The 23545-nt window shown below is 39.5% G+C and overlaps 1 protein-coding gene across 1 annotated transcript; it reads right to left on the bottom strand.

Annotated features, from left to right (window-relative positions):
* Window positions 1-2450: 2450 nt before the first annotated feature.
* Window positions 2451-2828, bottom strand: LOC147448080 (FAD-linked oxidoreductase easE-like). The gene has a single exon (XM_086523745.1). The coding sequence runs from the start codon at window positions 2826-2828 to the stop codon at window positions 2451-2453; it is 378 nt and encodes a 125-aa protein (XP_086379871.1).
* Between the last annotated feature and the right edge of the window lie 20717 nt (window positions 2829-23545).

The following is a 23545-nucleotide window of genomic DNA, read 5'->3' as shown; positions in this document are numbered from 1 at the left end:
GCACACAATCATCCGGAGTACACCATCTAGGAGGGGTGGAAGGGCACTAAGTACAAAGTAATTAAGGACAATGTTTGAAGAGGGAGGAAAAAGCTCGATGTTATGTGTGATTTTTTGCAAAATTACCTAATAATGCCCTTACAATTCATCATCAAGGGAAAATTCACTAATAATATCTTCCGATGAGTGTAAATAGTGTATACACTATCGAAAAATCATCAAAAAAAGTCCTTTTTCGGTATTTTTCATCATTTTTATTGATAAGGAGAATACAAAAATCCAACAGAAAACAATAAATTTGTGTTTTTCAATGGATTTTCTTAATTATTGGATTTTCACTTTACTTTTTTAGAGCATTTTTCTATTTTCTTTGATGTTTTCAAATAAACAGGTCAAAAATTAATAATAAATAGCAAGGAAGCTCAAATGGAAAAACGGAAGACACGATGGTGATCAGAGAGTCTTACCATGGAGCGAGCGGGTTTTTTTGAGCAAAGACAAACCCGAGCAAATGTTTGTATGCAAATAGTAAATCTCATCATCAAATGTTTGAATGGTCCTTGAATTCCAAAAGATCAAGATTCAATTTTAAAAAAATTAGCACAATATTTGAAAATATTATTTTCTCTCTTAGGCTCAATCTCTCTTTATCCAATTGTAGTCTCCCTCACTCGTACTCTTCTTTCGCTCCAATTGTTCTTGCTTGTGATTCACATGTTTGAGCATGAAGTTAGATTGATAGACTAATAACAGCTCTAGCCTTTTACTTAATGCTCAAGTCATCCTATGTTTCTTTTTGTAAGGGGACATTTGTAGTTCTCCATTGTCCAGTACTTTGGTTCTTGATTGTCGTTTATACTTGAGAGCATGTGCATCCCTTCCTCCTCTTAGCCACATCAAATTGATATCAACTTATTACACCTCATTTGTTCATATATACACCAATCATCCCTTCCACGTTGTCTTGCTCACCCATGCTACAAGGTTGTGATCTTCATACAAGGGCACCTTTCTTACACGGCACATGGACGACAAACACCATTAATTATAAAAGGCCTCTTTTGTTACAATAAAATCGTGTATTTCCTTAATTGACCAAGATAATCCTTTTTAATTAGTTTACAAAAACAGCTACCAAACTTGTTGAGTTCTATGCCTAAAATTTTCTAGAAAGTCTTTGTCATAATTCGAAAAAAAATATTTGGAAACAAATCAAATATCGAGGATCTTTTTACCATACAATGTGACAACCGCAAAGCTTAGGGGTGTGAGAATTTTTATAAATGCTTAAAAACATGAGAGAGAGAGAGAGAGAGAGAGAGAGAGAGAGAGCACCATTAATTCTCTATCTTAGATTGTGGTGTAAATTTTGTGGTTGAACCAAACAAATCTTGATTGTAAATATCTTCGGGGCCTTCACTTTGAAGATTTGAAATTGGGCTTCTTTTGCGGTTACGGATCCCTTTAAATACCTCATATTTGGCCATAAACTTGGTTACCTGGATCTTAAAACAAATATCGATAAATGGTTTTTTTAGTAGTGAAGAACACAATGAAGAAACCAATAAGATAAGCATCTATCTCTAACCATGCGAGAGAGAGAGAGAGAGAGAGAGAGAGAGAGAGAGAGAGAGATGGGAAGAGAGGATAAGTTTTACAGAGTGCATAGTGCGACAATACCAAATGACCTCAAAGATCTATGTAATGACTCTTGAACTCAAGACCTCCTATTCAAAAGGAAAATAATCGCTTACATATCCCGGTTTGTAGTGTACATCTCTTGAATTAAAAATCTCACTTGTAATTCAATTGGACCTTGACTTTCGAAGTTGAAAATTGAACATTTTAGTTATAGATCTTCATAAATACCCTATATTTTTCGGGTTATCTCACTCCTTTGCCTTTAAAAAATGTTAAAGAGAAAGCACTAATATTGAAGTCCGATCTCTCTCTAGCCATCCGCGCCGGCACAGATGGCTAATGAGACTCTGAGAGAGTATTTTCAGAGAGAGAATTCGCACATGCATGCCATGCCGCCATGTGAAGCATTTACTCGCACCTATTTCGCACATTGTACAAATATTGTTATCCATTCTCTCTGTAGCCATCCACGCCGACCTGGATGGCTAGAGAGAGTATTTAGATAGAGAGACGGAGTCGCTCTCCTCCTCCATCTTCATGTAGCCTTCTGAGAAGCTTGATTCTGCTCAAGAATGGTGACTGTAGTAAGTGCATCCGTGTTCTCTCTCTCTCTCTCTCTCTCTCTCTCTCTCTCGTAGAGCTGTTGTTGCACCTTTCCCGTATGGCTTGATTCTGCTTAAGAATGGTGACTCTCTCTCTCTCTCTCTCTCTCTCTCTCTCTCTCTCTCTAGCTGGTTAAGAGAAGCTGTTGCAATGGTGCGTCCCATGTTGTCATGGCCAATGAACTTGATCGTAAGACGGAGATGGTGTTAGGTCACAAAGATGATGGCACTTTGCACATTGGATGCATTCAAGACTTTAATTGAGTACGTTGGGATTGCTCCCGTGTAGCAGGCTGTGTATGCATATTGCTGCAAAGAGGGGAGCTTGTATGAGAGGCGTTTCTGCACATGCAGAAGCACTATGCAATTTTCTGAGGCTGCGTCGATGGCAAGGGGCTGCAAACGAAGAAGGCGTCCGCCCACAGATATGTTGAAGGCGTTCCATGTCTCCTCTGCAGGCCAACATTCAGAAGTGGTAATGCAAACGCAAGCTGGAGGAGAGCAGCCTCCTGTGAGGCTCGACTTGATGTTAACATGAAGAAACAGAAGAGGAAGAAGAAATGCGTGTGGTGCTAAACTGTGCATGTTACCTGCTTCTCTTCCATGGTGATGCTCTCAATCTTTAGGCACCTCTCTCTCTCTCTCTCTCTCTCTCTCTCTCTCTCTCAATCAGGAGCTTAGATCCAAGATTGATCACGCCCATTTGTAGTAACAAAGCAGCACTTTGCTAACCAGACGTACAATATAAAGACTCTGCTGCAACAAAGTGTGTTTAAAGAAGGGGATCTACACAGCACAGGAGGACAAAAAATTGAACATCAGGATGGGCTATCGAAGCTGGAGTGCCCTTTGCAAGAAAACTGGTACATTCATAATTTTCACATGCTGAAGAAGTAACTCTCTATATCTGCTGATTAAAAGCGACATCCACCCGCCAGTGCCCTTGTCGATCAGATTGAGAGGTGATGATACTAGGCTACAGACAACATTGTAGGGTGCAACTCACTGTTGGATTGTCGCCATGTAACAAGGAGATTGCACGCTTTTGGCTCCATGACTTGATGAAAGATGATGGTTAACTTGGTGTCTCACGACATGCACAACAAGATGCAAGCCATGCTCAAGGTTGTGACATATAAGGATGCCATGCACTTTCAAGATACATTTGAGGGGACACGACAAAAAAGCCTCAAAAATTGGGCAAGCAAGAGCGCGTCCGTATGAGCTCGGGTAGAACCACACCACTTGTAAGCAGTTTTGGCGTGTTGCATTTAACTACTAGAAGAAACTTTGTGCGTGAACTCTTCAGCCATCTACAAGGCGGGGGTAAAAGACGAGGTTTGCCCAAGTCGAGATTGGCATAGTTGGGTCTTTCAAGCTTTGTTTGCTGACGTTCGCAGGCTGGGGTGGAACTATTCCCGTGCAAAACTGTCCCAATATTTTTTTATGATGCCCCAAGGGACAATATGCGTTGTAAGGATGGTTGACCAAGGCATGCGCCACATCCTTTTACAGGTGGACATATGCAAAGTTGGACTACCATCCATTTGAATTTCTACGAGGCTTTGATACATGTACAACTCCTAAACAACAAATAGATTACAGACAAAAATGGAAGGCTGAGCCGCGTTAGGAAAAATAGTAGAGAGGGCTACAATGACAATCATACACTAGCTCTAAGAGGTGTGTTCAACATAGGGGCAATAGGAGCATCGCACGTTGGGTGAGTAATCTGGATTGAGGCATGTTGGACAAGTCAGCAAACTAGGAACCCCGAGCAGTTTAGGAACTCCGAGTAGTACTCATATAAACATGGAAAATTTAAGATGAGGTTATTACACTAAATTTTTCTAAAGTTTATAGGTTTAATTTCTCACCTTATACTTTTAATTTTGAATATAAATCTCAAAAGCTGTTGGTGGAACTACACTAAACATAGGTTTCATTTTTTTTATTGATATGGCTGGGTGAAAGAGAACTGGTATGTGGGCAAAGTTATCCTAGGAAAATTGTTTATAATTTTATCCACCTTGTGTACTCTTCTATCAAAGAACTCCTTATAATCCCCCATCATTACCACCTCCCTTGACAACTTTGTCACCACCATTGTTGGCAACACCACCAATATACCCACCCCCTCCATGGTAGGCCACTTCATAGATAATGGTTTGATTCAAACTTTAATACACTATGATAGGGAGTTTCTCAAAATAATGGCCTCATTGCAATAATAGAATTACCCTTTCTATGGAAGCAATGGAACTATGACTTATTGTAGCCATGCTATACATACACCAATATGTCATATGTGATGCTAAATGTATAAACACCCAAATTGTTAACAACCTCTATGAGGTCCTATGTGTGAGGAGGTAGGAATAGGAGATTTATATCGCTTGGAATCATGGTGCCACTATTCCCAACAAGGATCATTGGTGGTAGCAATGAGCTTCCAATATCTGAGGGCAACAAGTTCCAAGGAGAGCAATATCAACATGCCATTGTAATGGGGTTCCAACTCTTGTAGCCCCTCAAAGGAAACATTCTACCAAACCCTTGTTCAAGGGGTTATGTCTGTCAAAAGTCTATGGTCGGTTTACCATAAAAATTAGGTGCAATCTTTGTTTTTATTTTTTTTTTGTTGTGCTTGAAGGCACCTAAGGAATCATATTCGGTTTTTGTTTTGTATAGTGTGCCTTGCTTTGTCCTGCTCGTTTTAGGGATTGCTCGAAAAATCTCTCTCAAGTTTTGGGATTCCTCGTGATCAGAAAGACAAGGTAGACAAGCACAAAAATTTTCAATGAAATCAGAAGATGGAAGCGGGAAGCCTAAATTAGGCGGCCATGCCTACTTTTGCAAAATTCTTGCAGAATGAGCTACAAGAATCCGATCAAGGAAATTTTTGAGTCTAACATAGATTTCACGGCTTAGTAGGACTAACGGGTGAATCTGGGGAAAATTGGTTCTAGAAGTCTGGGTATAGATATCCAAGGTAGGATAAAACCATCTCATTTCCACTTGTAGTCTTTGCAGAGAGAGCTTTTGACTTCTTTCACGCGTCTTTTCCGGAGTCCATAGTTGCTTGTTTTCAGCACCGCTTCACACGAGACATGAGGGGTAAGTTCTTTACTCGTCAATGATCCATTTTGTACGGCCGGTAGCTAGTCTAAACCCCTAGAAAAAACCCTAGAAACCAAGCAGTGCACGAGGACCTATGACCAAAAACTGACCATAATCAGATGGGATTTGAACTGCAACATGCCCTAACATAATAGAACCTTTCTATATCATCAGTTGACCATTTGGCAGGGGTCGAGGGGGTTCCCAGTAGAAAAGCTAGGTTTTTGGCAAATGCCAGAATTCTGATCGAACTCCACAGACAGCTTTTCCTACGAGGTCCATATACAATGGATATGATTGGTTTAGTGAAATCAATCAAGCAAAGCCCTTGAAAAGCAGAAAATGGCTCGAAGGCTACAAAGCATCAAATTTGACATACAGGTCAAGCTTACTCCAATTGAGCTAGAATTGGATGAGTTGCTTCAAGACTATGTTGCGGACAAGTCCAAAGCCTCAAAGTTGATTAACTAACTCAATAGACAGTGTAGTCATAGAAATCGGTGACTTCAGAGTTGACAAAGCACAAAGTGATGCCGGCATGACCAAACTTGACCAAATTCAATTTAGGACTTGTTTTAGGTGTATAGAATGTGTATAAGTCAAAAGTTGTAAGTTTTGCAAAAAAATTGTCACTTTGTAAATAATCGCGACTATTTACTTTTGCACTATTTTTGCTTGGAAATTGTCACATCACCTCACCTATCATGTGTACACATCTATTACACGCCAAAAATCAAGTATGAGGCACCTATAACTTGGAAAATGGCCAAAAAACGCAAAGAAGTATTTGCAAGCCAATTTTTGGGTTATGGACAACATTTCTTGATCCAAATCACCTCATATCTCATACACAGGGTCTATACAATGCCTAGAACCAATTTGCACCAAAAAATGTTGATTTTGGTAGAAAAGTTAATAATCACGATTATTTACTTTCTAGCCAAATTGGAGGAGTTTCGATATTTTTCCATTATACATCCAAAGTACATGATGTGTTAAGCCCACTAGCCAAATTTGAACCAATTTGGAGCTCAAAATCTTAAATTTCCTTTACATCTACTGTTTCAGAGACTTAAAGTCAAAATCTGCTCCCATTTTCACCCTATGCGTCCAAATGAGCTCATATTTCACTCAGAGTATGTATTTGGTATATACTTCAAGCCTATGAAGCCAAGTTTGCAAAAAGTGGAAAAAAAAAACTCAGTTGTAAATAATCGTTGCGATTATTTACTTTGGTTGCAAAAATTTGTTTTGACTTTACAGTTTTGTTCCTTGCATGTTTTTATGCATCTATGCTTGTTCAAAAATTGATTTGAAGAAAATTGGACCAAAATTGTTAGCATTTTAGACTAAAGGACATTTCAAAGAAATTTTGACAAATCTGCTAGCTTTAACACTCTATTCACTGAACAGGAGCCATGCAAGCAGTAGAGAGAGCCAAGAAGAAGCTCAACCAAAAGGAAAAGTTGCAAGAATTGCCCGCATATCAATTGGATCCAAATTCAGTCAAAGCAGCCAAGGCAGCTTATCTCTCCAAAGAATAGCTAGAAGAGCATCATACCATAGTCTTCACCGACAGATTCAAGAGTGAGGAGGGATATCATGTCACGTTGCAACTCCTATCTAAGGAAGTATATGATGTTGTCGCGAAGGCCGAGAGAAGCCAACCACAGGCTAGGACTCAGAGACTTTTATGAACAGGAACCATACGGTGTGGATTTTCAGAAAGCTTACGAGATTTTGTCCACTATTAAAGAAGATGGAACTGCACAAATATCTGACACGCAAGGAAATAAGCTCGAAGTGGTAATAACTAAAGAAATAGTGGCAGAGGCACTCAGACTGTCCATAGAAGGAATGACCATGAGAGCAAGGGACAGGAAAATGGCAGGTACATTCACCAAAGAAACCTTCACAGCCACTTTTGCAGATTTAACTCAAGCAAGTGGAAGAACCAGCCAAGTTATACCATCAGCACTTCCACTTCTTGGCTAAAAAGCCACCAAGGTACACCATGCCAAATCACGCGGTTGCCACCACTTTCACACAAGTTCTCAAGTCAACAACCAGGCAACCGGTGGACCATGCCCAATACGTCCTAGCCACTCTGAAGGGCACAAAGAAAGAAGGGAACATCACTTACTTGGGTGCGCTAGAAGTCTTGACAAGGATTGCGTACCATGCCATGGGCATGGCCGACAACCTACAATCTGCCCCTGACCAAAACACATGGATATTGGCAGCACAACCATCTCCTAGAGCTACAAGATCAGTAAAGAGAGCCTACAGATCTTATGAAGAGTCGGCTGGAAGCTCGCCGGAAAGGCACAATAGCGAGAGCTTTGATAATGAGGAAAAGAGGACAAGAAGAGAGGATATGAAGAGAAAAGTTGTGGCCGCCCACCGAGAAGAGCTAGTGCAAAAGCAAGCTCGCTTTGATAGAGAAAAACATGCCTACCAACGCAGCAGACAAGCACAAGGAAAGGACCCAAAAAAATGGGTGCCTAGTGGACTTAAAGGCCCAAGGACAAAGCATCGCACAAGAAAAGAGGCTAAAGATTCCACTGAATCTTTAGAAAAAATGTCTCAAGAAACAGAAGCCCTGAAGCTGAAAGAAGCCCAGGAAGAAGCAAGAAAAGCAAAAGAGGCGGAGGAACAAAGACAAGCCGAGGAAATGGCAAGGGAAGAGGCACAACAAGAACAAGGCTATGAGTCTCCCCGACCCACTTCACTATCTACTGAACAACAAGAAAATCCTATGCCAAGCCCACCACCATCACACCTGCAGGTAAAGACACCACCAAGGAGACAGAATCTGAATCAAAAGAAGCAGAGTCGGAACAAGAGAAAGTAGTCAAAGCTATGCAAAATCCTAAACAACAAAAGGCAGATGAATCTGCACAACTACACAAGAGCAGCAACAAGAGAAAGAACTTGAGCCAGAAAAGGAAGTGATTCTTGCACCAGAAGAGACCACAAAGTTTGAGCAAACACAAGAACATGGAACAGAGCCAACACCTTCTACTTCCACACAGCAAGAAACAAGCCTCAGGTAGACAGTCACATCCTAAAGGGCAAGAAGAACCAGCAGCCACGACACAACAGAAGGACACACAAGAGGCTGCAGGCACATCAACTCAACTAGCAAGACAGGAGGACTGGCAGTCTAATGATGAGGTAATCCTGCAAGTAAACAAATATGCAAGGCAAATGCAAGATATGACGGAGAGACTCCGATCAGCAGCACTTGGCCGTAGCACAAAGGCCAAGGAGTTAGAGATGGTGATTGACGCTCTCCAAGGAGAGTTAGAAGACAGAATGAACGTCATCACCAATCTTCAAAGGCAAGTGCAGGAAATGAAAGTCGCAACTGAACAACATTAGCTAGCCAGAGATAGACAGTAGAAGGAGATGGAAGAGCTAGGTGATCTGCTCAAAAATTTATCACATGCTTGCAAAGTGAAAGAAGAACAGATGACAGAAGTTACAAACGAACTTCTAACGACAACCCTCTCAGCTCAGAAAATTCAAGTGCAATTGGATGTCACAAATGCTTCTTTACAATACTCCGAACAAAGAATAAATGATCAGGCAATCTTCTTACGGCAAATAAGAGAGAATCCAGCCATAGCTTCGATCAAAGTAACAGATGAGGTCTATAAAGCATTGGAGAAGAAGAACAAGGATCTCGAGTTGAAGATAAAGTTGGAGCAATCTGAGCGCAGGGACCTTGCTTTGATGCTGGTCTAGAGAGAAGACGAGCTCCTACAAGAAATAGCTGAGCTCAAAAGACTTAACCAGCTCCTGAGAGACGGAAAGTCCGAAACCCAAGAAGAGGCAGGCACTTCGGAGGCGCCGCAAATAGATATACCCTCAGTGTCATTCGCTGAACTGGAGACACAATCCACAATAGAGCTGAGTGGTGAGGAGGATTTTTAGATAAACATTAGAGATGCAGATAGAGTTCCCATGGTCTAGCTATCAAAAGCTGAAGAAGATGCACCGAAAGAAAAGATCACACAAGAGGTGGATAAGCAATGGAAGGACATGATGGATTGGGATTTGAGAGTTTTTCACTCTCTCAACGTCACTCAACTCACTCCCAATCAGATCAATGCCCAATGGCATCATCAATACCTGCCATACCCCTTGATAAAGGTGGAGTTACTCCAAGTAAAAGAAAGGTTGTACGCAGACATGCAAACAGATGGCACAGATAAAGACCACCCACAGTGGAGGTTGAGCTGGTTGAACAAGAATCCAAGGCATTTGATTTTGTTTACAAGAGCACCTGCAGACCTGCAAAGAGATCCCACTTTCTGTCTTGTACCAAGAGTAAGGACTTGGCAAGAGAATGAGGCACTAACGAAGAAGAGGTCAACCTGGCTGGACTACCGACGACTACCAACTCCAGAGAAAGGACAAACCACAGAGGAATACATGGTGAAAACCCTAACGGGCACCATGTCTTTCTTCAAAAGTCTATCGGATCTCTCCTGTGCAATGTTATATAAAATATACCAAATATTGCTCACCTGTATTGAAGTTTTTCATGAGCTAGAGCAAGCAGGAGCCCTGTGGATGTAATTCCTCAAGGGAAATAAAGGGTTATTCTATGATCTCAGTGGTCAGCCTTCTGAAGAAGTCCTCTATGGCTTCTATGCCTGGTGTATGTTCTTACCATCACATAATATGTTGGCATTCAAGGAAGCTTTCTACACAAGATTCTTCACTTGGCGAACGAAGATATTTGCGCTAGTGATCAACAACCTCACATCTAGGTTTGTAGGTTACTTAGCGGTGGAAATGAAGAACAGAGTGACCATGCAGTTTCTGCATGTTCTCCATAAGGCTGTGTCAAGGGACGACAGAGGCGAGGAGGGGGAGAATGTTAGCAGCAAGCTAACACGGATACCATTTTTTGGAGTTCTCTTTGTAAAACACTTATTATTTTGATAAATCGAGAATATTGTAACTCCTATTTTCTTGGATAAATTCTGTAATTAATGATCCGGGGCCACAAGCTTCCAGATTGTATCAACCTATCATTTCCCAGCTTTGGTAGAACTCTAGATTATTAGTTTTGGCCATCCAAAAACCTTGGCTAAGGTATAATACCCAATTTTTGTAAGTTTTTAGAAGTTTTGGATAATGAAATACACAGCGTGAGCTAACTGTGCTCACTACTCTCCTTCTAGTGCTTCCTACTCCCTCCCTGGTTGTCACATTGCAGTCACATTTCTTGCATTGCAACCGCAGGTAAGAGCTCTACGCATTGAAGTAAGTAGTTCATGGTAATTCGTAGCTTTTGACGTCGCCGATCCACGGCCTATCCGCGGCCTAATTTCATCATAACTAGGAATTTACACTTTCAAATCAAAAACTAAGCATAGGCGTGGTATTGGAGCATCATTGCTAAGCATTTAGATGCATTTTGGGTCGAAAACGACTAGGTCAAAAATCCACTGCTGTTAATAATCGCGATTTTGGAACTTAACCTAAAGTGGGGTTTGAGACCATAAGCATGTGTGCTTAGGTCTTATAAACTTGTCCTAGAAGTTTCTTACGTTTGGATGTCATTTGATGCTGTAATGGATGTGATTTGTTTACTGATGAGCGGTTGGCTTTTGGTGATTTCAGACACTTGAGTGTAGCTTGAGTTAGATGCGAGTTGTTAGTTGTTTTCCAAGAGATTGACAACCTCTTGTAGCCTCTATGCACTAGTCGAGTCAGATTCATCCCATGGATTGACAAATTAATCACGGTTCTCGCTAATACTGCAAAAAGATAGGATAGTGAGCTTAGACATGCATCCCACACAGGTACCAACAAGGTCTTGAGTAGCCTGCTAGGAGAACTGAAGCAAGAAATCCCGGCCGACCACTACTTAACACCCTAAGTAGCTGTGTAGAGGACGACACATGCAAGGAGGGTGGGAATGTTAGCTGCTCAGCTAACAAATCCAGAAAAAGAGCATCAAAGGGGTACCATTCTCATTTTTTATCCCAGATGATTATATTAAAACCTTTTGTATTAATGAAAAATCCCGCAAAGTCCAGCCATTGTAATATTATTGATTTCCAATGAGTGTAAAGGGGACAAGAGCTTCCAACTTTGTAACTTTATGCAATTCTAAGCCTTCTCATTAATCCCAATTAGATAGGAATCCATTCTTAAACCTTGGCTAAGGTATCAAAGCCAGTTTTGTAACTACTGACCTAAGTTTTTGGATAATGAAAGTGAGCATACGCTACAAAGCTTACTCCGAGTCTACTATTTTCTTCAACCCTTTGTATCTCTCTCGTATAGTGTTCCATTGCTATTCCAAGAATACCAACGTGTTTGTAGGTGAAAGCTCTTTCATTTTAACGTAAGCTTATCACGATGAAAATGTGTTTTTAGACGTTCCTGTTTATGAGTTGTTTTTGCTCCCTGTGCACAATACACACCAAAACTGGTTTTTGACCTTAGGAATAGATAGAGCCTGTCTAGAGGAATCATAAAGTGCTTTGGATGCCAAAACAGACTGACCTAAAATAGGCTGTTTATCTTATGCATGATTTTGTCAGAGTGTCAGAAATGACATTTGAGTACACGAGAGTGTTTAGGATACTCTGCTCATGCTAGGCATTAAGTTTTGTCACATTTGGAGTCTTGTAGCTACATAAATTTGTTTGAATAAGCTTGTGATAAGGAAAGTATCTTTTGATGTCTAGCACACATTTGAGACCGAGTTAGGTAAAAACCACTTAGACTTGGGTTTTTTGAGAGGTTAGCTATCTTTTGTAACCTCCATGTGCTAGTTGAGTCAGCTACGCCCCACGTATTGACAATTTATATGTATGTGGTTCTCGCTTTGCTAGCATCGATATGGTGAGGCTTGGTAGCTGGCCGATATGCACTACAATAATTTAGATATTGGCTCTAGGGTATGCATAGAAATTACTTTGCCCTTAAAATTAGAGCAAAGAGGGGACCTCCAACTCCCTTGATATTGATGATAAGTGTGACATGCCATTTCATTTTAGCCCATTTGATGACTAATGAGGCCTCTCTTACCTTCTTCTCGTCTTAGTTGATGGACATATACTCAAAGTATACTGTAAGGTTTTCAGCTGCTAAAAATAAGAGGGAATGTACAAAGTTTAATTAATCAAATTTAATTTCTAAATTCAAGAGAAAACTTACCAAATTCAAGCAAAGGTTGGTTTTTTTGGAATCTTAAGCACAACAAATCTATGGTTAGGAACTTTTTGAATTGAATTCAAATAAAACCTGACACTCTTATCCCCTCTGACAGATTTCACGATCAGATTAAAGTAATAAAAATTTGGAATCTTTAAAAGGTAATATTTCACATGGCCTAGAGGATAATAAGTCACATGGCCGAAAAAATAATCATTAGACAATTACCAAAAAAAGTAGAAAATACACTTAAATTGACAGAATTGGTCCTCAAGCTGGGCAACTGGACTCATGATGACTCCATACCAAGTCTAGGATCCCTTTAGTAGCTAGGGGGACGAGGGGGGGGGGGGTGGCTTCATTAAGGATAGGTACTGAATTGGAGCTGGGTAGGGGGTGTTCACACTCAACCTCTGCCTACCAAAAAACTAGAAAAAGGGCATGTGTCGTCATAATTTACGCACTTAGATTAGAGAGAAGCTCCACATACCACTAAGAGAAGAAAAAAATCTTAAGTTGACTAATCCATGATAAGAAGTATGGCTCCCAAGAGGACACGATAAAACCAACAAACTGATGAAGAAGATAGTGTTCCAAAGAGAACTAGGGGCTCTTACGACCATGAGGCAGGACCCAACAGTAGGCCTACGGGCGAGACTTTTCGGGCCCCATAAATCAAGGTCTAGGACCTAAGAAAAAGTTTAAATTATTAGGAATAAATAAGTGAATTTTACAAATGAAACTAAAGGTGTGTAATTGAAATGAGAGAGAGAAAGAAAAAGAGAGAATTGTCCCCATCTTTGCAGGAAGCATTCCATTAGGCCTACCGCAAGTTTATGCATGGTTATCAATGTCATGTTTATGGGAGCATGCACATCTCAAAGGTTCATTTTTTGGAGAAGTTTGACGATGTTATTGGACTACATGTTTTTTCCACCCACTTGAGGGATTAATTGGGGAGGGTATGGTGGAGTCTTCCTCATAGATGTGGGAGAATTGGAAGGGTTTGTAGTAAATCTCAAGAGACTCAAGCAGACCGAGGAGCTTTGAGTGATTGAAGTTTAAATTCTCATAGGAACAGAGGATCCAAATGAAACCCTGGCAGTAGATGGTATACTAGTGTCTCAAAATCAGTGGGTATTTGATCAGGTGACTACCATATTCTACCCAGGGAAAAATTAGGCCCATGGGCATAGGTCCTAGTTTTAGAGGGCCAAAAGATGTTGTATTTTGTGATCTTGTATCCTATCTACCCATGGTTCATAGGCTTATTATGTAGGAGTATTGTACATATTAGTTTTTCTTGTATCTTCCTTGTATATACCATGGTTTTTTTGCAATACTATATGTCATGCTTATTTGAATAAAGACTAGTGGGATTAGTTTGATCATTGCAATGCAAATGAAGTGCAACATATTTTTGAAAGTAGAAATAAACTAGAGAAATCTTAAATAACACTAAACTTCATAAATTTATCACAGGGTAACCCATGCGTAAATAGCCTCTACACTGTTACACAAGAGAAGAAATTACTATTGAACCAAGTCCAACTCCCTACCTTCAAGGGAGAAGGACCCAATCTAGAGAGGGATGTAGAAGCATGGTTAGATGCTATGGATGATTATTTCATAGCTGCAGGAACTGCTCATGAAAACCAAGCAATGCTAGGTATGTTCCGCCTCAGTTGAGATACCAAAATGTGGTGGAAACAACACTGCAAAGATAATCGCACTAGTAGCCCAACTTGGGAGAAGATGAAGCAAGGCATCAAAGAACGCTATCTCCTTCCTACACATCAGGATATTAATATGATTGAATTATTTGGTTTACACGAGTAGGAATTTCACTCGAGGAGTACTACATCAAGTTTGTGTCTTTATGACGCTATAATACCTAGATGACCATGGAGCAACAAATTGCCCGATTCTGTCAAGGCCTCAACAAGCCTGTGAGTACAAGTCTCAAATCCATTAGGCCTACATTCAGGATTCCCTTCTTAAAGCCAAGTCTCTTATAAGTGAAGGAACCAACCCTACTAGGAACTATAATAATCATAACAGTTATGGAGGAAGAGCTAGAGGAAATTAAACCAAGGAAGTCAACAACGTAGAATAACCATTGAAACAACCTTGAACCAACCCTTTCTTGATGTAAGATGTTATGGATGCAATGAGATGGGACATTATAAGCGTAATTGTCCACAAGATTTAAATCCTAGAGCTACAGCTAGGCTTGACCGCCAACCTCATATCAACCAAGGTAACTTACAAGGAGGAGGTAGAAGAGCCCAATCATATAAAGTAGTAGGAGATCCTACCCTAATGAGCGAGCAAGATGAAAGAGTGTCATAAAATATAATATCTAACCTTACCAAATGATTTTCTTATATTAAACTGATCGTTTAATATGGGAAGATAAAAGGGGAACAAGAGTTAGGATATATATATGTGCTTCTAGAATTATCTCAACAAGGGACCAAAAAGAGAAATGCTTGCATCTCAACAGGGGTCCAAAAGGAGACGGTAGGCTATCAAAGAGCAATGTGCAATAAGTGCTTTTAGATTTACCTCAGCAAGGGACCAAGAGGAGAGATGGTTACATCTCAATAGGGGTCCAAAAGGAGGTCTATCAAAGAGCAATGTGCATCTAATGGAGCTTAAAAGACCTTAGGGTTAGATTCATTAAAATCCTCCAAAAGTTAGTGTTAAAAAGTCCTTTGACCTTAGGCAAGCTAGGGCTGACCTTGAGGTGGAAACCCTACCCAAGCATGAGGTTCTTGTTGGCTTGCTAACTAGAGTGCTTAAAATGTTTGTGGGAACCTTCCCCAAAGCTTGAGGTGATTTTTATGCTGAAAATGACTAAGGTTCTTGAAGTGTTCAATTCAAAGAGAAACTTTCAAGAGGCAACAACGGTTTCCATGCTTGATTGACTAAGTGCTTCGGAAGTATTCAATCAAACCAAAAGACTTAATCAGCATAAAAGACACATGTTCAAATGATCCTCCACATGTGGCTCTTATGATGTGCTTGAATTCTGTTGCATAGGTTTTAAATGGGTCCAATGAGAATCTAGATGCATAAAATAAATTAATTAAGTTATTTCTCTCAAAGAGGACACTTGTCCAAATGAAATAATCAAATAATACGAGAGAGAGAGAGAGAGAGAGAGAGAGAGAGAGAGAGAGAGAGAGAGAGAGAGAGAGAGAGAGAGAGGGAGGTGTGGACCAAGCATGAGAGGGGGTTATACTCTCCCACACACACACACACACACACTCATTCTCTCATTGTGTGGAGTACAAAGTGCAAGAGCTCCATCTCCTTCTCAAAGATTGTTGAGAAGTGGAGAGCCTACACCAACATTCTTGGTAAATCCAACCAAGACCCATGATTCAATGCTTAAGCTTGCCATCTTCTTCATCTTCATAGCCATGCTATTATGCTATTCTAAGCAAGAAGAGTGATGATAAGTGAGGAACTATTTCTTTCTCCTATGAATGATTTTTCTTCCTCTTCCCTACCCTAATTCCCTCCTAGCTCTCTCCACCTTCAAAGGTGTTTGAGGCCTTGGGACTGAGGCTTGGGATAGTTAACAATTTTTGCACGTTTATGTTATGCTCATGATGCATGAAGATTTCCATCTTCATAGAATCAAGAAGGAGGTCACAAGGAACACAAAGATTGTATTGTACCAAGTCTCTCTTGATGGGAGAATCTATAATACAAACGCCTTTTGGAGGGGGGACCTCTGGCTCCAAGTAAATCTGGTCCTCAACTATTGTCATGTTCTCTAATACTGTCTCTCTTGCAAAACTATTGTTCATGCCAAGTTACTTAAGTACTATGTTCATGATGATACCATTAGTTAAGTTCACCCTCTGTGTTTTCAAAGTGATCTCACAAAAATTCTCACTTTAATTCTGCTATTCTCAAAGCTCATAGGCCATTTCCATTACAAAACCATTTGCTTCAGTTGACAATCCTGGAGCACGTTAGCAATATGCGGTCATTCAAACTACTGTAAACCGACAAGGTGAAAAATTTGAGCTACTTATAGATTGTGGCAATACCCATTCTTTTCTTTCTCAAAATATTTAAGAAAACTCAAGTGAATCAATATCTAATAAAAAAAATGCTAGTCAAATTAGCAAATGAAAAAGAAGTCCTTTCTCAATATTCACGTGGGAAAGTAGAATTTGAATTAGGAGGAATTTTCACCTCATCCCATTTTTGCACCCTACCTGTTGGAATCTACGATGGTATCTTGGGAATGGATTGGATAATCAGAAATAAATTTCACATCCATTGTGAAGAGGAAAATTGATCCTTTAAGAACGAGCTAGGAGTGGAAGTATTAGTTTAAGGACGTAGTGGGAAACCAAGAGCCAATTTAGTTAATTCTAGTAGACTTATCAAAGGTTTACGTAAGGGGCAATACATCTAGATGGTCAAACTAAACAAAGTTGAAGATTCAGAGGCCAACCAGCTTCCTGGATGGCTTAAGAGAATTTTAGATGTATTTCCACGATCTCTCAAATTTACCTCAAGCGACATAGATCATGAGATAGAAATCTTTCGAGGTAGTGAACCTGTTTCCAAAAGACCTTACAAGATTTACCTACTCAAAGCCATAGAACTCAAAGAATGGCTTCAAAAACTAATCAAGCAGGGATTCATCCAACCAAGTATTTCTCTATGGGGAGCACCTATTCTATTTCAAAAAAAGAAGGATGGGTCCCTACTCCTCTGCATAGATTATCGAGGCCTTAATTAGGTATCAATGAAGAACAAACAGCCTATCCCTTGCATAGATAAATTAATGGATAGATTACACGGGGTGGAAATGTCTACAAAAATTGATCTCAGATCATAATATCATCAAATCCGGATCAAAGAAGGGGACATATACAAGACCGCATTCAACACTCGATACGGGCACTATGAGTCCATAGTTGACAACTTTTAATCGGCTCATGCAAGATATATTTTGAGAATGCCTAGATGATTTTGTTCTCATATTTTTTGATGATATATTGGTCTATTTTAAAGATGCTAAGTAACATGAGGAACATGTATGCAAAGTCTTGAGTATCCTTCAACAACACGAGTATATGCCAAGATGAGCAAATGTGTCTTTTGTACTCTTGAAGCTAGCTATCTTGGATTTATGATATCTTCTAAAGGTATCTCCATTGATCCTGCAAAGGTTCAGGAAAAAATAGAATGGCCATAACCCAAAACTATCAGTAAAATTTGAGGTTTTCTAGGTATTACATGACGGTACAGAATATTCATCAAGGATTATGCACTCATTGCCACACCCTTGACTCAACTACTCAAGAAACCCTCCAAACTTACATGGGAGAGAGAGCAGTAAGATTCTTTCTAGCAATTGAAACAATATCTCACCTCTGCTCCCGTACTCAAGCTACCCATTTTTACTCAAGATTTTGAGGTGGTAACAGATTCAAGTGGACTCGCTATAGGAGGAGTCTTAACGCAGGAAGACCGACCAGTCACTTACACTTCCAAAAAAAAAAAGGCTTCATGAGTTGAATTATCCAACTCATGATCTGGAACTACTGGCTAATATTCACGTCCTCAAGTTGTGGAGACATTATCTTTTGGAATGCTAGTTTCATCTAATCACTGATCACCAAAGTCTAAAATGGATCTTCTCCCACCACACTTAACATGAGACAAAGATGTTGGATAGAAATTTTGCAAGAGTATGACTTTCAAATAAGGTACAAATTAGGTAAGGAAAATGTGGTTGTTGATGCCCTCATCAAAAAAGCCTTCCTTGGGAACATCTCCATGGACAACAATCTAATATTGGATAAGGTGAAGGAAAGTTCATAGGAAGATAAATCCTATCTTGAAATCTTACAAATCCTTGGCCAAGAAGACGCAATGACAAACAAAAATGCACTAGTTAAGGACCATTCTATAGAGGATGGCCTTCTTTAATATAGGCATCATCCTTACATTCCTAAGGATACCTCCCTAAAGCAGTTAATTCTTCATGAAGGTCTATGTCCAATCTCACCGCTCTAGGTCATCACATATTTTTTGTATCCAAACAAATTTGGAATGCAACAAAGCTTAAGGAGAGGTGTTACAACACCTAAGGGCATAATCCTACCAAGATCTGCAGTCATCTAGGAAGGTACATAAATCACAATCCATCCCAAAAAATGCATAGGACCTGAATGAAGGGTGACGTACTTCATTACATCAAACAATGTCTTTTTTGTGAAAGAAACAAGACTGAGCAAGTGATGATGATAGGAAAGTTTCAATCTTTAGACATACCTCAAATAAAGTGGGAATTCATTAGCATGGATTTTGTCACTGATCTTCCCATAGTTCAGGGAGGGTATGACTCTCCGATGGTAGTGTGGATATGCTTATCAAAGTATCGCACCTGATATCAATAAAGACCACTTACAAAACATCAGATATAAGATGTCTGTTTGTTAAAGATATCTTTAGACTACATGGGCTTCCAAAAACAATTATAAGTGACAAGATGTGAAGTTCATTCAAGTTTTGGAAGGATCTATTCAAAGCTCTAGGAGCACAAGGATGTTTTAGCTCAGCATACCGTACACCACAGATGGATGGAATGACAAAACAGGTAAATCAAGTGATTGAAGACATCCTTTGATCTTATTGCAGTAGAGAACCTCACAAGTGAATTCAATTTATTTCCTTGGTAGAGTTTTCTTATAACTCCTCTTTCCATAAAAGCATTGGGATGTCACCTTTCAATGCTCTCTATGGGCATGGATGTATATCAACTTTGAATTTCTATGACCCTATTATAAGGGTAGAGGCCTCAAAGAGAATGCTAGAATAAATGGAAGCACAGATCAAGGCTAGAAGACAAGATATTCATGTTGCTAAGGACCGTCAAAAGAATTATGCGGACCAAAAACGATCCGATCGGATCTTCAAGAAGGGAGACAAGATATTTCTTCGAGTTCATCCAAAAAGAAGAAACCTATCCTTGGGAAAATTCAAAAAGCTTAGTCCCAGGTATTGTGGGCCTTATGAGGTAATCAAGATCCTCAGTGGTCAAGCCTAGAGATTAAAGTTGCATGAACATATCAAAATTCATGATGTATTTCATATCAACCTACTAAACACCTACATCACAAATCCCAATCATGCATTGGATGACGAGCAGATTGTAATGCAACAACTAGGAGTACTCAAACTCCAACGAGATTGTATCCTTGAAACCAGAGAGAGAACTCTTAGAAAGAGAGTAATCAGGGAAGATCTGGTAAAGTGGAAATTTTATCCCACAAAGGATGCCACTTGGGTAGATGAAACATCTCCTCAAAGATTTTTCAAAATTTCGGTTGAGATGAGGACATCTCAAATTCTTAAGTTGGGGTGATTGTAAGGTTTCAAGCTGCTAAAAATAAGTGGGAATTTACAAAGCCTAATTAATTAGATTGATTTCTAAAAGTCAAGAGAAAACTTGCTCGATTTAAGAAAAGGTTGGTAATTTTGAAATCCTAAGCACAACAAACCTATAGCTAGGAACTTTTTGAACTGAATTCAAATAAAATCTGACACCGCTATCCCCTCTGGAATATTTCAGGATCAAATTAAAGTAATAAAAATTTAAAAACTTTAAAATATATTATTTCACATGGTCTAGAGGATAGTAAGTCACATGGCCTAGAAAATAATCATTAGACAATTACCAAAAAAAGAAGAAAATACACTTAAAATGGCAGAATTGGTCCTCAAGCTGGGCAAGTGGACTCATGATGACTCTAGGCCAAGTCCAAGACCATTTTAGGAGCTAAGGGGCGCCTCCTCAAGGATAGGGGGGCTGAATTGGATTTAGGGAGGGGGGTGTTCACACTCAACCTCTGCCTGCTAAAAACTATAAAAAGAGCCTATGCCCTCATAATCTACACACTTGGGAGAAATTCCTCTCTAGCTTAGCAAGAAGCTCCACAGACCACTAAGAGAACAAAAACTCTTAAGTGGACTGATCCAGGATAAGAAGTATGGCTCCCAAGAGGACACGAACAAACTAGCAAGCTGATGAAGAAGATAGTGTTCCAAAGAGAACTAGGGCCTCTTATGACCATGAGGTAGGACTCAATAGTAGGCCTACGGACGAGAGTGTCCCAGCCCAAGAATTCCAAACCCGATTATTCCTAGGTGGGTCTTCGGTATAATCTAAGTTTTAAAAAATTCAAGCTCTTTTTAAAAGTCACAATAAAATTGACCAAAAGTCGGAAGAGTATCTTCCAAGAAACCAATGTACATTTGTTTGTAAATTAAGAAAGAATTGTTTGGGTTAAGACTGGTTGATCTAGGAAAAAAATGGTCATCCTTAAGACAACTAGTCTCAAGACCCCTTTGATTCCTTGTAATATTTCACCACAGGTGACGAGTAATATATTGCTTTTCAGCCACGGATGAGACGATTACCCCCATGTACAAGGAGTTTTTACCCGATATATGTGTTCTTGTTTGTACTTGTTAGGATACTCTTTTTATCTTAGGGAAACCGCCTAATTGTATGGGCAACTGGTTTTGGCATATGGGCATCCCAAACATTGCGTGATGGGTTTCCACCCCGGATTATGAATTGTGCATAAAAATGTTAGAAGACTTCTTTGTTGGAAGAGGATTCCACCAATGGTTGTGCCATCAATCTTGTAGGGGGGAAAAGCATTGGATGAGGATACCTTATCCCAATTGCGTAAGTTATAGGGCCAAAAAAAGTTTTTGAACTTTAGGATTTTTGTCCCGTTTCGGTTACAAGACAGGACTAGATCTTTTTCTAGGGCTATAGTCCCAAGTCATTACCAATGGTAAAGATTTATTCCTTGCATTCTTCTTACGTAGAGACTCTCACTTTTAATAGACCTAGAGAGCTGTCAAGGACCCCATCTCGACCTTGGTGTCGGAGGGTTGAGGACCTCTCATATACACTTCTTGCCCGAGGTCTTTAAATTTCTTGTCTCAAAGAAGTATCAATGTTAGCGAATGTTGAGGGAATGGCAAGAACGGTGTGGTTGATAATGCATGATATGATTTTTAAATTTGCAGGGAGCATTATCCGGGTGCAATATCTTCATTGATGACAAGTTATCTTATGAGTTTGGAGCATGGGAGATAGACAAGACCCAACCATGTTGCAATTTGAATTTGACAAGTGCATTTTACTACCGTAGACATCCTCTTCACTTGGGCATTAACATCGACTAATCTAGTTTTAGCTACACTTGTCTTCTGTGTGAGAGGCGATCAAGAGACTGTACCTTGAAGCACTTTTTCTCTTGGGAAAAGCAAAAAGTTATAGTAGAAGATTGAAAGATGGCTTCTTTCAAAATCTAGCTCTTCAAAAGTTCAAATTGTTCTTTGTGCTTTAGCCTAGCTCGCATGAGAAAACTATCTCTTTTCTTGTAGTTATTTCTCTCCATCATGATTGCACCGGTTCAAGGGATGAGACAAGTGCAAGTTGTCCTTGTAGTACCTGTGGGTGGATTGATTTTGTTCTTGCATATGGGTGGATTGATTTAGCTTTTTTCTTGCACTAGCTTGCTTGGATGAAATTGATGAACATTGTGGATTTGCTATCTAGCCATCCTTGTAGTGTAGAAGGGCCAATTACTTTTGATTTTTGAAAAAATTATAGTATCTTTTGTTGTAATGAGTGACATGGCCAATCATTGTACTAATTATTTTGGTTGCATATTCTATGAGGTTCCTAACCATATTGTAGGAGTCTCTCATTTGGATATCATATGTAATACACGTTCATCAATTTTGCTCAAGAACTTCATAGGTGCATGAGCATCATTGAGTTGCCTTTGGGTTTCCTTCATAATTTGAAGCAAAAACTATGGGATTGATTTCTAGCATGGTGACATAACACCAGGCCATACATAATGTTTAATTTCTTGTAAAAAAAGGTTTTTGTTCTCATTGTGTTTGAAAACTTTCTAACTGTATGAATGTGATGAATTGCATTTGGATGGCCTTCAAAGCTTTAAGTGACCTTTCTAGAATGGATTGGTGCTATTGAATACATAATATCACATGGGCCATGATTCATGAACATTCATACATTTATATATTTAGATAAGTTTTTTCAAATTTTTGTTTGCTTGAGAAAATCTCGCTTGGTTTGTCAGACAATATATTACTAACTTTTAGATTTAGCGAAATTTAACTATGAAAGGAGAGATTTTTCCCTTAAAAGGAAGATAACAAGGAGAATATAGGTTGTGTTGGGCTGATTTCTTTAGCAAATACACATTAAAAACACTAGAACCATGCATAATTCAAAGATAATGCTTAATTAACATTGATAACTCGATGAGGCCCGGATTTTCTTGGAGCTTGTCCCCCCTCCAAAAAGGCTTTCATTATAATCCTCTCAAATGAGAGCTTGGTTATAATACGTGTTTGTGCTCTTGCAGAGCCTTGCTTGAATCAAGAAGATGGTTTTCTTCAAGACTCCATGGTATAACCCTCCTTCCCTAACTCTAAACACCCCAAAGAGGAGAAAGGAACCACGAGGAAAGAGGAAGATGAGGGTAAGAAGAAGTACTTTTCAAAAAAGATAATGAACTCTTTGTATACACTTGCTCATGGTCAATATCTTAGCATAGAATATTATGATAGAATAGTAGAGATGGAGAAAAAGAGATGATTTCATTGGCTTGCATTTGCATTCATGGCCAAGAGCTTGAGCATAGAGTCTATCTTTATAGATCCCATGAGAGAGATAGAGAGAGAGAGAGAGAGAGATCTTGTGTTTCCAATCTTGGGCACTTGAGAGAGTGTGTGAGGGGAGAAAGAGACTCAAAAATGAAATGAGTTATCTCTTATATAGCTATGCAAGAGTGAAACTAGACTTAAGTTAGAATGCTTCACATTTGACCAATGAGGTGGGAGCACGTCCTAATGGAACTCAAGAATTCCCAACACTTGTCCCCTCTTGCCTTGCATGCTAG

Source organism: Adiantum capillus-veneris, chromosome 11 (assembly GCF_014529385.1).
Source record: "Adiantum capillus-veneris isolate H3 chromosome 11, ASM1452938v2, whole genome shotgun sequence".
In the NCBI taxonomy this organism is placed as follows: domain Eukaryota; kingdom Viridiplantae; phylum Streptophyta; class Polypodiopsida; order Polypodiales; family Pteridaceae; genus Adiantum; species Adiantum capillus-veneris.
The sequence above is the reverse complement of the archived record's forward strand: the minus strand, read 5'-3'. Positions and strand labels throughout refer to the sequence as shown.

Bases quoted from the DNA above. Each gene is read 5' to 3' on its own strand.
- LOC147448080 (XM_086523745.1), bottom strand. From the start codon at position 2,828: ATGCACAGTTTAGCACCACACGCATTTCTTCTTCCTCTTCTGTTTCTT.